Source organism: Poecilia formosa, unplaced genomic scaffold (genome assembly GCF_000485575.1).
Source record: "Poecilia formosa unplaced genomic scaffold, Poecilia_formosa-5.1.2 Scaffold277, whole genome shotgun sequence".
In the NCBI taxonomy this organism is placed as follows: Eukaryota; Metazoa; Chordata; class Actinopteri; order Cyprinodontiformes; family Poeciliidae; genus Poecilia; species Poecilia formosa.
Genome location: NW_006800216.1, coordinates 520,964 through 536,105, shown reverse-complemented (window position 1 = coordinate 536,105; position 15,142 = coordinate 520,964). Strand labels below are relative to the sequence as shown.

General features: G+C 41.1%; 1 protein-coding gene across 17 annotated transcripts in view; it reads right to left on the bottom strand.

The window, feature by feature from the left end:
• Positions 1 to 15,142, bottom strand: part of nav3 (neuron navigator 3) — a 264,352-nt gene that overhangs the window by 148,047 nt on the left and 101,163 nt on the right. For 8 of the 17 annotated variants that reach the window (XM_016681315.1, XM_016681319.1, XM_016681322.1 and 5 more), the window contains exon 1: positions 13,587 to 14,035. The exons of 4 other annotated variants lie outside the window; for them this stretch is intronic. In XM_016681315.1, the coding sequence (XP_016536801.1) occupies positions 13,587 to 13,847 (261 nt within the window). In that variant the 5' untranslated portion in view covers positions 13,848 to 14,035. Of the gene's footprint in view, positions 1 to 13,586; positions 14,037 to 15,142 lie in introns of those variants that run through there. 5 more of the 17 variants (XM_016681313.1, XM_016681316.1, XM_016681317.1 and 2 more) reach the window with 1 other exon arrangement.

Below are 15,142 nucleotides of genomic sequence, written 5' to 3'. Positions count from 1 at the left end.
AGTCACCTGCTGGACTTGGTTCACATGGTTTCATCAAGTCCAATGTGGACCAAAGCCAGTCAACATTTCACTGGGATTACTGATGTAAATTAACTTTTCTGCTTAATTCTGCATTACTTTTAATCAAAGTAATTTCCACAGATAATGTTAAATAGATTGGTCTTTCATCTTGTTTGCCTTTCTTTCTTTTTATTTTAACTTGGAGGTGATTACGGGGAGCAGTTCTGCTTGAGCGGTGGGTCTTATCACAGCCTGCATTGATACCAGGGAAATTTGCAGTTGGGGCTTCCATGCATACTTTCCAGTGAGGTCTTACTGGGATGCCTGTGCAGTCTTGAATGCAAGAAGTGCATAATTCCTTATGTCACCAAGCATCAATAAATATGTTCAAATATTTACACAGATCGCCCTAATTACAGCCCTCCTGACCTCTAGATGTTACACCGCTCCAAGGCCGACCACTTCGGCCGCGTGTTGAAACAACCACAAATATAATTCCTCAAGTGAAGACTCCAAGTTTTTTTCACCGCCTGTATTCTGCTGGTACCACTGGACCTGGATGGCAGTGCACTAGAGCTTAGCGCCTACTTCCAACGCAAACATATTTGCACCCAGTGCGGCTAATTCTCCAACCCAAACCGTTAGGTGAAGTGTTTAATGCTGAAGACAGACAGAGAGCAGCCACTAAATAAGCCAGACCCCGTCTCAGCTCGGTTGCATGGGCTTGGCAGCTTTAAGGACAGTGGTGGAAAATGTACCCATAATCGCCTCATAATATTCCCCCTACTTCTTGATGCACAGACTCTGTGCTGACAAAGTGACACTCTAGAAAGGATAAAGTATCTTACTCTACTGTTTGGTTTATTATACTGACAAGAACTGCTGATGGACAGTAAAATCAAAAAATACTTACACAGAAAGAAGCAGCTGTTCCTTAAGGAAAATGACTGAACAGCTGCTTCTTACTGTACTATAAGGAGAGTTATTCTGAGATCTTTAAGTGTACTGGTCAGGGATAAGGTTTTGGGTCAATTTAAAGCAGGGTTAAGTTATAAAACAATATTCCGAGCTATACAATAAGCCAAAAAGTCCATGTTAACTCTGGAGGAGCTGCAGAAATCAACAGAACTACCACCAGTCATACACAGTAAGGTCCAACTTAAAGTTTGCAACAAACCATGTAGGAAACAGCCTTTTTTTTTTTTTTTTACCACAATACAATTTAGTTCAAAACATATTGATGAGGTGGAATGGCCTAGTCCAAGTCCAGAACTAAAACCATTCCAGGAATCTATGCCGAGAAAGAAGAAAGAACGGAAATTATGAATAGACACACTCCATCCAATCTAAATTATCTTAAGGTATTTTAAAAATAAAAATGACAACCTTACGATGTGTGACGCTGGTAGAGTCAGACCCTGAGTAACCTGCAGATGTATTTACAGTTTTACAAGCTACTGACTCAAAAATGCAGAGAAATATTGATTTAAAAGTATGTTCATGATTATGCACTACATTGTTTTGGTCTATTATCTAAAAAGTCCAAGAAAAGACAGTTATGTTTGTGATGTGACATAAAATATGAAAGATTTCATGGGGTATAAATACTTTGCAAGGCAGTGTATAAGCTAAAAGCAATATAGTCAAAGTCAACTTGAGTGGTTCTTTCTTCTACTTCTATCAGAAGCAGAGTGCCAAAAATAGCAAGACTCAACACCTGGAGCTAGTAACACACACACACACACACACACACACACACACAAGAAACGTTAAGCACAAAAGTGTCAGAAACACATTTCACACAGACTTTGACAGAAAATCTGAATAATATCTTATGGTTTTTGCTAGTTCTGCTTTCCTCAACATTTGATTGCATAATCTGGATTTATTAGAAAAGCACACGTTCGAAGCGTTTGGCCACGGAATCTGTTATCAAGATTGTGTTGAGCAGAGTGAGCTGTAAAAACGTCTGCATGCTGCTGCGCCAAGGCCCGAGGAGCCCTCCCAAAACCTCCTGAATTGTGCTGATTTAAAGAGTAAACAACTCTGCGATTAAAGAGTTACAGTCCGGGCTTCTCGCGCCAAGTGCTACTCTTAGACGCAGACCTGGGAAAATAAGGCCGCGCTCACATAATGCTGCGCACTTTGCCTTTGCTCGGGAACAGAAAAGCCACCAAAAGGTAACAAATAGAATTTTCACACAGATGCAAACACACATAGTATATGTTGTATATATGTTGGTAATTGGTTAAAAATATCTGACAACCGGCAGGGTTTGCCGTCCAAGAAGCCTTTCAAAGAAATATTTATGCTTTTGCATAAAGAGACCTTAATGACTGCAAGGTAATTTTACCAGTGTAACGTAACACACCCAACCTTACCGTATCATCATGAAACCACATCTGAAAACTATGAATTCAGATGTGATTAGGTCCGACTCCAAGACTATCAAAATTCACTTTTTCAATTGAGCGTAGACAGGTCAAGAGATTTCAAGATACCTTTATTTTGAAGAGTGGAAGCGGTTGTACTGCCATAAATCAAGGTGAAAGTTTGATTACAGTCAGGTTAAAGTTCATCTGACAGATTTTTTTTCTCTTTTCTTTTCATTTTCTTCCTCAAATATTCAAATTGTATCGTGATATTGTGGTGTTGACTATGTTTAAAAGCTGTGTGCCATGAAACCAACCAGTCTAAATGAGAAAAGTGATCAAATATTCTGCAAGGTGTAGGCTAGAATTGTGTTACTGCCAACAGAAAATGTTTGGTTTCTCAGCAACTTGATAAGAGACGTTAATCTTCATGTCAATGCTGTAAATGACAGACTAGTGATTTCAATCAAAAGGTTTCACTGCATCTGAGGCTTGTATATGTAATTAGGTTCCCTCCTCCCCCACTGATCATAAAACCTCTCATCTGCATAAGACTGGGTGCCTAATCAGACTCCTGTTTTATTTTCAGGCCCCCAGCCCACATCCACTTCCTCTCCTGCTTCAATTGTCTTCCATAATGTGTGGCCTAGAGCCAGTTGGAAACTACAATATTCATTTAGTTTAAATCACGACATACTGCAGGTTCTTGCCACATCGGCTACTGTTCTTTCTCTTCTCACGACTTCGCGATCATTTCCTCTCAACCATCGAGATTTCCTTTTGAGAGCTCAGAATGACCAAGTGTCTCCACGTTCTCAAAACCACAACGCCGAAAAGAGATAGTTTCACACTTAGATAAGGCACTGCCATCTGTCGTCAGTCCAGGAATTCTTACTTCTCAAGGTTTATCTCCTTTCTAGGAAAAGCTCATGCTCCACACATCTCACCAAAGACCTTGTATTTCTTGGTTTGGCAAGTCCTCAGTGTCATTTGTTTATCTGTTAGGTTTGGCATCAGTCACAAGGAACCTCTTGTCCTGTCATTTCAAGTCAATTGCCAACTACATTCCGGTATTAAGGAGAAATGTAACATAAAATTAGCCCCTGCAGCACTTCATTACAGAATCTAATGGAATATTAATGCTTGCTCAATTGCTGAAAGATTATGGATAGAGCAAACTGTTCCCTAGAGACTAATTGGATCCTAACAGTTAACCTACAAATTCATCACTGATCCCAGTATCCAGTTTACATTTTCTTCCTCTTACAAGAAAGTAACTTATCCTATTATTCTTTTCATTAACAAAGACAGACTGTGGATAGGTTCTGTTGGTAATGTTCCTGAACTTTGCATAAATGAAATTCAACAAGCCCACTGCCTGACAAAACAGCCAAGGCCAAAGCATCGTGAGAGGAAATGAACTCTAAAACAGAAACCTCTAAGGACGGATAAACAAGAAGCTGTTAAAGTTCAACACGGGCCTTCAGGTGGGAGTAAAAACAGCATTCACTAAATAAAACTACACCCCAACGTGAGTCAGGAGACACTTTGCGAAAGATCTGTTTGGTCCAAACTGGAGAGCTTTATGGACCAAACTGAGACCAATGTAGGGACCAAAGGAAAAAGGGTTTTATTTTAGCCCACGACACAATCGAGGGTCAATTGTTTAAAGTTCTGCAAATGAATGAAAAGGTAACATCCACAGGCAACTATGAGGCAAGGCAATGTTTGACATTATTGCACAAAGTGATCAAGGAAGGAAGTAAGGATGTGGGTTTCAAAGAAAGTAGAAAGAAGTATTAACAGTTACTGGTTGTGGGTAATGGTGAGTCAAAGCAGGATAGTTAACCACTCCAAAAAATGTGTTTGTCTCATCAAGTGTCCCATAAAAGCCTGTGCCAGTAGGGTCCAGCAGCAAACCACCATCTAGAATCCCACTAGAAAGGTTTTGGGTAGTGTTTTCTAGTTAGCAGCGGCCGCTTTTAAACAATCAAATGTTGATTAATGAGCATCACATCCTGTCGTTATATTTTAATACCTTCCAAATGTGTTTCTCAGGCCTTTAGTGATGATTGCCTGCTCATCAATCTGGGAAGGGTTCCAAAGTGTTTTCCAAACAATTGGCATTTCATTATTCTTCATATAAGAAAAAATGTTCATCAAAAGGGCGGGTGGAATGCTAAGATATCTGCAAATGACTTTCAGAAGTGGAAAGTCAAATATGAGACCATACAAATCACTGAGAAATTGGAAAAAAAAAAGAGAAAAAAGTTACATTGTATTTTTGAATATTAGAGTTCATGAGAATACTGTTTCATATAAGAAATACAGTGCTAAACTTAGGCTGAAATAAGATCTTCCAAGTGATCTAGCAATGTCAGAAAAAAGTGGAAAAATGCGTCTGTTAGATATGGTTAGATATGACTGATTTTATAAACCAATAAAGATCAGTTCATTGTAAATATCTCCTAGAATGTAAAAATCTATAATGTGTGTACTTTATTCTAACCATAACCAAATCAGTCACCACTAGAGGGACCCGATTCCTTTTCACCCTACCCCAAAACTGCTTCCCTTTCCCATCAGCCCTCTGTATGTACTTCATTCAGGACATGTATGAATTATCCTTACGGTCTTCTTTCTTCCATCCTTCCTGACTGCTGCGTATTCGACATCCTTTGTCCAGTGTACACTCATCCCTCTTTTGCATTCTGCAAACCATCTCAGTCTTGCCTCTTTCTTTGTCTCCAGATCTCAACCTTAGTCACTCATATGTGAAGTTCCCAATTCTTTTCCTTTTAGTATTTATTGTATGCGCTCCTCTTCACCTCTTTTGCACCACCAGCTGTAACTGGTTGGCTCCACTTTGCATGCCAAATTTTTATTTACTTTTGAGCACCAAAATTAGAGTATTACTAATTTTAATTTAATCCGAGTTGGGATACCAACAAGTTTGCAACAACTTTGGTTCATAATTCTACTATAAAACAAGATAATATTAGGTTATGTTATTAGCATCCTGCCATTCCTGACCCACAGGTTACCTCTTCCTTCCAATGGGACTCGGAAATGCAAGGAATCCTTGTAAATCTGCTCAAAGTTGCTCTAGTGCCGAGTAAGTCATGAGTCACAACAACAGACAACTCACAACATCAGTCTCTGCATTCCTAGTAGCAACCCAGACGCAGACCTGGCTCTTGTTAGCATGTGTTACTAGACGTGTTAACACGTTTGCTCTCACTCCATACATGGTTGGATGTTTCTGACACCAGTTAACCTAGATGTTTGCCTCCAGCTGCTTTACTTGGGATTTGATGTAGTGGAGACACAATGCAGTTTGGAAAAAGGAAAAGAAAAATATATAGAAAAAAAGAGTGATCAATTCTTTGAGGAAGGAAATTTTATCTCTGACAGCTGGAGAAACAGGACTGAACCAGGTGTGTGTTAAATCTCCCATCCTGGTTTTGTCATCAAGTATTTTACGGAAATAAAATACTTAATTGAAAAAAAGGCGATCAAGAAAAAACAAAAAAAAGACTGGGAGAAGAAGAGAAAAGGTCAAAGGAAAATAACAGTAAGTTGAATGGGGACAGAATATAAGAAAAGTTCCAGTAAAAGGGGAAAAAAGGACTAACGGAGGAATGCTGGGAATGGGAAAGAGCAGAGAGACAGTGACAGAAAACTGAGTGGAAAACAGAAGAGCTGGAAAAGGAGTCCCTGAAAGAGAATGAAAAGAAAACGGGACCTACAGAAAAACTGACATCTAAAGAGAGACGAATGGGAAAAACCTGCGGTGAAGAGAAAGATGGATAGCAATCATCATACACTCAAAGCAGCTTGCATGGGTGTGTGTAGCATGTCTCGACTGAGTCAGTGCAAAGTTCCAACCTGTAGGCATCAAGTGTGTTGAGGCAGAGTCCTTGAGAGTCTGTTATGGGCTTACAAAAAGCTGGACAAGAAGATCAACACTGCACATTTAAAGGTGGTACTTGTAACAGGTCACTGCATGGCTACCTCACACAGGAAAGGATCAGGCTGGACTTTCATAAGAACTTGAAAAATCATTCCAATAACTTTAACCCACTCTAGTCAAGTGCTTTCAGCTCATTTGGTCAAGTTTAAAGAGTGGTCCTTACTGTACAGCTGATATTTGCCACACGAAGCCAGTGGCAGGTGACATGAGCATGACCTGGCCTCCCACAACAGGAGTCCTACTTCCACAGACAAATTAGCTTGACTTGAACAAGTAGAAGCAATGGCTACCTTAGCATAAGCAACTTGGTAAAGCAAATGCAGGACTTCGCTCTGTTCAGTACTCCCATCCCTCACTTCCAATCCCCAACATGGTCAGTAGTCAAAATGCGTCCTGCTCCATAGCTGTGTTCATGAACAGGACCCCGAATTCGTAACTTTGGAACTTCTGCTTTAATGCAGATGATGTGGTTCTGCTTTTTTTTTCTTTAAGCTTTTACCTTCAGCATGCACGAGAGAGACTCTCAGTCAAGTGTGAAGTTAAAGTAGACTACTTTCTCTTGATCAGGTCTGAGGCCGTGTGCCAAGCCAGAAAGTAGCTCTAGCATGTTGCAGCCTTCTTAAGACTGTAGGATGATGGAGGAGGAAATGGATGGATCAAAATTGTATCTACTATGAGTGGCGTGTTGCTTGAATTTTGATAGTGATGAGACGGAGAGCTGAAAAGTGAAACTATGTACTTGGAAATTAATGTTCTAACTGAAATTGATCCCCATAACCAAGAAATCATGACAAGATTCTGGATATAAAAGGTTGGAATAAGCTTCATCTGAAGGGAGGCTAAACTAAGCTTTGTAAGGGGTTCTGTAATCAGGAGTGAACTTTGGAGAAGATTTGCTCCTCTAATGCGTGAATTAGTGTAGGCCTCACTTTGGAGGGCTTCCAGGCATGTCTCACTGGAACTAGACTCCAGGTGAAAGCCAGATTGAACTGAAGGAACACATACTTTTCTGCCTTGGGAATGCTGTGGGCCCTTGCATAATTGCTGGAGAATATTATTACTCTGGGAGAGATATCCAGGTCTCCCGAGTCGATGGGTAACCACTTTCCCACAACAAAGACTTGAGGATGCAATGAATTCCCACTGAAATAATCTTGTTGAGGGTTTACGCAACACTGAAGTTATAAAGAAATCAGTCAATGCATATAGTTTTGGACTTTGCATGTGCATTTTGCCATGAATTATGGTATTTCAGTCACCATCTAAGTCGACCTGAACAATGAAATTCTTTGTAAATGCCTTGCTCCTGAAATTCTGCGTATGAAAATGCTTTACGACAAGTCTAATTTGTCTTGAAGTTTCAGAATGAACGCTGTGCCTGTACTTCCAGGGGAGAGTATTTTTAACCGGTGTGGCTGTACTGTAAACACCGGCCGCTCTGTGTGTTCTCACTCCAAGATTTAAACACTGCGGCCAACTGCAGACTCCCTGTGGGATGGAAGGCAATGATATAGTGTGTGTCAGACAGGGAACACTGAAAGAAGTAGGGAAAAGAAAGCAGTGGGATGGATAATATTGTCTCTTTTTTTCAAATTTTTACCCAGTGATCATTAGGAAATCTCAGATGAAATGAACCAGCACAAAGAAATGAGTAAATCAAATCTGCGGTGGCTAAAGCATATGTTAAGGTAATCTGATTTTTTTTCCTGTATGTTTAATTTGATAATGTCATGGTTCAGTATGATGTGCTAGAACAAAAATCACTGCCATGTTCCAGCTTGGATCAGGGAAAGTGAATCGGGGTGCTTTTTTCTGTTAACACATTAGTTCTAATTGGCTGAACAGACCACAGGCTGTTTGACCTTCTACTGCCATGATGCCTCAACTGCAGGAACAAACTTTTGCAGCTCAGGATAAAGTTTGTCAAACTGATACAAAAAGTTGCCGGGACAAACTTTTCCTTTTCTATGTAGGCAGTTGTCATTTTTCGGCTCATAGTTGAGAGTTGTATTTATTTCTGTATCCAATGTCAAGAAACAGGCCAGTCAAGAAAGCAGCAAAACAATTGCAAATGAATAGTGATGTTATGCAATTTGGAAGATGAGTGTGAGTTTATACTCAGCAATTTGTGTAGAGAGGATGTGGAAGCTTAGGACAACTGTTTAATAAAAAGTAGGTTTAAGATCTAACAAACCAGCACCCTATGGAGGGTTTGAAGAGCACCAAGTTCATGAGAATTACCAAGGTGGCTAGCAATCGCTTCTGACAATTTTTGTCATTTTAAAAAATACAATTCTGGCAGCAAACAGGTAGATGTGGGAATTCTTACAGCACTGATCCTCACGAGGAAATACAAAATGTTCAAGTCCTGCAGTGGCTGTGTGTGATATCATTGCATCAAACACAATGTGAGTGGAAACAGCTGAAAGTCTCACTTTCAGCACATAATTATTATACATGTAAGTATAACTAAGCTTATCCATAGGTAGTTTTTCCACATTTTGCTTGGCACAAAAACAAAACCTTACTCACAAAAAACAAAGAAACGACGGCAGACGTGTTTGATGTTTTAACACGGACCTCATTGAGTATAAAAAAAAACCATCTCCACGACATGATCCTACCACCACATTATTTTTCCCGCCTTCTCAGAAAAATAATTTCTTTACGCCACTGACACCATTATGATTATGGACCTGTTAGGACCAGTAACAGATGTGAAATAATTTGAAGCAACAAAAAAGTTGCTTCAAATTCTTGCTTAGAAATCCCTGCAAAGTTGACAACTTTTTCTCTTTTGAGTTGACAGAAATAATAGCCCACCTGCGGAGCTGTAGTTGAAATTGTATGGCTCTGAACTGAGACAAGCCTGTGTGAATCGGAAAAGTCCAAACCCGGTTTGCATTCAAAAATACCAAAAAGACTCTTGGAACTCATAAAACAGTTGATAGAAGGTGAAAACCATGCAGACAAGGAGACGGAAAGCTAAAGAGAGAAAATACACACAGTAAGGCCACCCAGAGAAAGAACAACCACTGCTTACATTCTACTCACTCAAGCCACTGGACTACTGACACTTCACGCAACCACGCCTACTTTGAACGTGTCCATGCTGCCGTCTGGAAGTTTATCCGGACAGAGCGGAAGATGCCCCAAATAAGAAAATAGACAAGAGATCCGGATTGTCTGCTGCAGTCAGAGTATCGTCTGCACAGACGGACGCACGCAGGGTCAACAGGATGTTTTTTGTTCTTAAAGTGGACAAGCGTGTCTGGCACTCGTCTGCACCTCCGGTAAATACTCACGTACTCTGCAGGATAACATTTCACAAACATCAAAGGGTCGCAAAAATTGCCGCATGCAACGGTCACGAGTTGGGTGAAAGACATTTTTGATAACGGCCATGTTTACCTTACGGAAAAGATTTTCTTCACTTGGCTAAGGCAGATTAACAGCAGAATGCAGACCTCTTAAAGTGAAAGTACACAAATATTGTGGATAGTGAATAAAAAGGCTTTTTTTTTCTTCATTTACATGTCAAATATTTGACAAAAGACCTTTATGGAGAGTTCATTTCTTTAAAAACACTAAACGACCCCTGGCTGTGTGACTTGGACAGCAGCCAAAAGTCATGAGGGACAAATAATTCCATATCAGTGGGAGCTGCACTTTATTGAAGCCTAGTCCATTCCTGTGAATGCTTCTTCATGGCCCATCATCCTGCAGTGCCACCGGCAGTGACTGATGTGAACTGTCAGCATAACGAACAACAAGGAGAGCAAACGTCTACCCTTGTTCTCATCTCCATCAAGGATGGTAAATTGGTACCTCTGACAGCTCCAAATCATGGAAAGATTAAGACAAAGCCTTTGATAAGCGCAGGTGTTCCCCAGTATTACCGAAGACATGCAAAGCTGTGGTTTAGCATGTCTCATAGGAGCTCTGCCTTATTAACCTCTGCAAACTCGCCTGGAATCTCAAAAGCAAATACAGGAGTAAAAACACTATGGAAAACAACACTGCTCTTAAAAGTAGTGTTGGAAACAGGAGCAAGAAATTACATTTTCAAACACTAGCAGAGTGATCTTTGTTTAGATAAATAGTATAAAGGTCTGAAAACTCTTTGCAGTTTAAACCCAGTAGGAAACTCAAGCAGCTGCTAGTATTAGCAATACAAGCATATAACAATGGATTTATCAGCCTTTAATCCACTCAAACACTGTAGCAACCTGCCTTTTTTATTTAAATGACACTTGCCATAAATGTCTTCAGCCATGTTTTACTTTAGCTGCAAAAGGAAAATAACATACAGCCAAATATATGAACACATTTTAAGTTCCATTCAATATGAACCTGGTCTGAGGAGGATAATTGTGTCCTTTCCACACACCATTACCCTGTAAGCCAGCCAGGGAGCGGCAGTCGTTCAGCAAAATGTGACCCTGTTCTCACCCTTACATTACATTACATGTGATAATATCAAACTCTTCAACCTGAGCAGAGGAAAGGGATTGGAGTTGTAACAAAGGTATTTGTGGGGAGATTAACTTTGGCAGCTCTTTGGAAAGTCTTCTTGCAGGCTTAATGCTTTAAAATGTGCAACACCCAAATTTGGTCATCCTGCTGCAGTTGCTACTTCTGTTGCCATGTCTCTCTGCTGGTGAAGCGTTCGTTTACTTCTGCTTATAAAATAGATTGAGGAGCTTTTGCCTCAACTCATCCTAGGGTGGGTCCCTGTTATGGGTCAAATCCGATTGTTGCTCACCAGGAAGGTGGAAATTTCCAGCAGAGCCTCCGGAAATGCTTAAAACCTCAGAAAATACAACCAAAGTAAGGATGTGCTGAACTTCTGGCAAACAAGCCAACACTTGCTGGCACTATTGGCCACACAGAGGTGGGGGTTGCATTTGCGCAAACAAGCAGGGACTCTCACTCTGCACCCCTATACACACACGCGCACACACACCTACACTAGATCCTGAGTGATAGAAGACAAACAAACAAGGAGTGTTGGTGTATGTAAACAGAGCAATGAAATGGATGTCAGTGTTTTTTTTTTCCTCTCAAATGCAGGGGAGTTCTGAGGTTCTTAAAGGACTACACAACACAATTAGACAGACTAATTACTCCTCCATACCACCCATTCCTTAACCACACCGACAGGCCGGGGCAAGCCGGAGATTTCTTCCTGCCTACGGTACACTGATTTCCTTTCCGAAGTAATTTAGGTGATGCTCAGTCAATGGGAAGTTTAAGATCTGTAAACTGCCAGGAATATTAAGTGCAGGTATCAGAAGGACGTGCTTGCAGAAAGTGTCAAACTGTCAAGTTGGGTTAATGGCGATAATGAGAAGCCCCTAAAGGATTTCCGCAAAGTAGAGGGGGGGAAAAATGGGACATGTTCAGCTTCAAAATCCCCAAGCAAAACACTGACTTTAAAGGAATAGTTAGATGTTTTTGAAATAAGGTTTTGTTGAGGTATTATAAGTAATAGTAATCTTAGGTCATACCTGTGGGACACAACTCTACCTGATCAAATATTGAATAGGCGTTTTTTTAAAACAGTCAAATTTTGCATGCATAGCTGCTTACAAGCATCCAAGTGTATCATACATGCAACAACGCGGTTTAAAGAGGCTAAAAACAAAGGAAACAAGGGGGGGGGCGTCATATAATCAATGAACAGCACTATCAAAAAATAAAAAAATACTAAACTAAATAATTTTAAATAAAAAAATGACTGAAATAGAACAGAATGTAGAACTAAGGAAACAATGTTACTTAAAAGACAAAAGCGGTGGTTCAAAAACAAGATCGTGGAGAGACCATTTATTTTCTCCACTTAATATCCGCCTGAGGCAGCTAACTAACTATTGTGGTTCATCCAGCTGATTTTAAAAACTTTTACCATATTTGTTGTCTGTACACAAATGAAACGTTCCATTACCCCCTGCGGTACTTAAAACGGACTGATGACTCTCATGAAGTGCCCGATACTCTGAAGGTCAGCTGGCTGATAAAAAGTCTAGAATTGTATCCCATGGCTGTAAACTTTTCTGCTTCACTTCCCCTGCTCTGAGGATTCCCAACAAGTCCAGTCAATCTCTCACTGGCTCTCCGGCTAACTTAAAGTAAACAGTAGCATGCTGCGCGACCATAATAACTGTCCCTTGTGAAACATGTGACCGTGAGAAAAAAAAATGAAAAATTTGGCAGCTGATCAATAACCAGAGATTTATGCCTCAAGTTTTTTTGTGTTTTTTTTTTTTTTTTTTTTGCATCATTTGAGGAATTGCCTCAGACTTATAAATGACTGAGAATATCTGCACAGGACCTCAGTTTAATGCACCAAACTGATGGCAAAAAACTCAAAGAAAAGTCACGATAATGCCAGTTTGGCACCAGGTTAATGCTGAGCCCCCAACCACCTCCCTTCAGGCAGGAGGCGAGGTGGACTCGGTCAAAGACACGCTGGGAGGATTCACCAGCAGCAGAGCATGGACTCATTTGTGTTTGCTCTAACCCAGGAGAAGAAAAAAAAACAAAAAACAAATCCACTGCTTTTGTTCCTCACCAAAAACATGAAATCCAGATTGGAAAAGTACACATTTGGGTTTCTTTCTAGTTTATTTGTGTGCAAACAGAAAGAAGCGACGGCTGGTGGGCAGGTGGGGGGAAAACAAACAGGAAAGCTTCAGTTTGTGCTCTGACAGCTCGGTAAGTGGGATGGGCCAGCGGGTAGCTGGAAGCATTTGGCGGGGATGTTTGAATTCTCCTCCCTCCACTCTGTAGACCAACTTAACTCCTCAGCTGCAGTCTTCGAAAGTCAGCCGAGTATATCGGAAAAGGGAACAAGTCCGCTAATCTAGAACACACAATGTAGTAAAAACATGCTTTGGAAATGTTTGGAAATCTATAAAATCTATCCCAGCACTGGAGATAGAAAAGTCTTTTGAGTTTCTTTCATAAAAAAACAGGCTTAACTTCCATTCTATTCCGTAAACAACGAAGACGGGGCAGAAAGAGAGTCAAGACACGGTCAGTGATTCATCACTCATCTACTCCGAGTTGATGATGTGACAACATTCCAGTGCAGCACAAATGACTCACTGCTGTGCAAAAAAAAAAAAAAAAAAGATTTGCTACAGAAGAAGACAGACACCTGCTGCAGCCCAGAGGGAGCCGACAGCCTGACAGCCTGACACCTGCGCCACCGGCCGATGCACCAGCCCTCCACTTACCTTGCAGATCTTGCTCTCCTCGCTCTCTGCTCTGGCCTTTCCTCCTGCCGTCCTCCTCTCCTGGTGGTACTCTGACCTGACCGACAGCTGGCAGTGGAGGGGCGGGGTGCCGTCGCCCGGCCCGAGGTCCCGCTGCCGGGCCATGAAGCCCTGCGAGGCGGCCGCTCGGACGGCGCTGGGGATGGGGAGGGCAGTGTGCACCGGCTTGGTGCCCACTACAGATGGTTGCCTCAGCTTGGAAGCCACACCAACTACAGGCATTGTACTTCCAGGCCAATAAAATTAAGAGCAGTGGCGGTGGGAGAAAGGAAGTTTAAAAAAAAAAAAAAAGAAAAAAAAAGAAAACAAAATTAGAGGAAATGTGGAGGGTTTTTCCTCTGAGGCAGCCAGAGCTACAGAAAACCTGCAGTCGCCTGTTTGAGTGAGAGGAAAGCAACTGCTCTCATTCTGTGGCCTTCAGCGAGCACAACTCCCAGAAACTGAAAGGGCTTCTCCTTCCTCCTGCGCTCTCCCTCCTCCTTCTCCTCCCACATGCAGCAGAGCTCCCTCCCCTTCCCTCCTCGCCCTGTCAGAAGTCCACCACCGAGTCAGAGACAGCAGAGCGAGGAGGGTTGGGGGGGAGCTAAACTCCTCTGAAAGGTACAACAGCCACTATCCAGAGATACGGATCACAGTGTGTGTGTGAGAACTTTTTCTAAAAAAAAAAAAAAGGTGGGAGAGTAACAGAAAGAATGACAAGAATGTGTCGGGCTGTCTTGTATTGTCGGAAGTATTTATGTCTGTTGAACTGTTCTGCATGTTTCATGCTACAACCACCGACTTTCGTGGCTTTTGATGGAAATTCATGTGATAAGCCAACTGCAAAGTACTGCAAGGTTTTTATTTGCTTTACGCAAAAAGCTAAACAGTGCGGCATGCATGCGTCTGGTTTCTTTAAACACAGTCCGGTGCTCTGACATTCAGAAGCCGTCTAATTAGTTGAGCAAAGTTTGCAGTAGGGGTGAAAGAAGTTGCTTTGATGGATTCAGAGCAGATTAGACTTCTTAAGTCTACAAACAAAATGCTAAAAGTGTCTAAAAATTAAGACCTCACACGCCATCAATGCAGTGAAATCAAGGTGGGGGGAGCATCACTTCGTAGGAGAGCTCTGTTTCAGGAAAGCTTCTCTGATCTGGGTGGTAGAATAAAAACGTTCAAGTAAAAAAATGGTGTGAGGCGCTATGCATCAGTTGTAGAAAACATTTCTGCTAAACTGCTAATGTGCTAATAGTGGATCTAATTTTTCCTTTAGCGTTTTTGCTCATTTTAAAAACGCTCAAGTAAAGTTTTTTTCTGCATAAATTCTAATTTACCTGGCTGATTTTGTAAACCTTCAGCTGAGAAAAGTTTGAAATTTTGGTCAACTGTTACAAATCCTTCAATTAGTTAGATGTTTATAGTCATGCTCTTAATTTGAAGTGCATGAAGAGTGTGTCCTCTGCTCAGGTTCTATTCGCCCCCATAGCATTGCTTGAAACAAAACACAGGAACGATATAAAAAGATGCAAATCTAATCA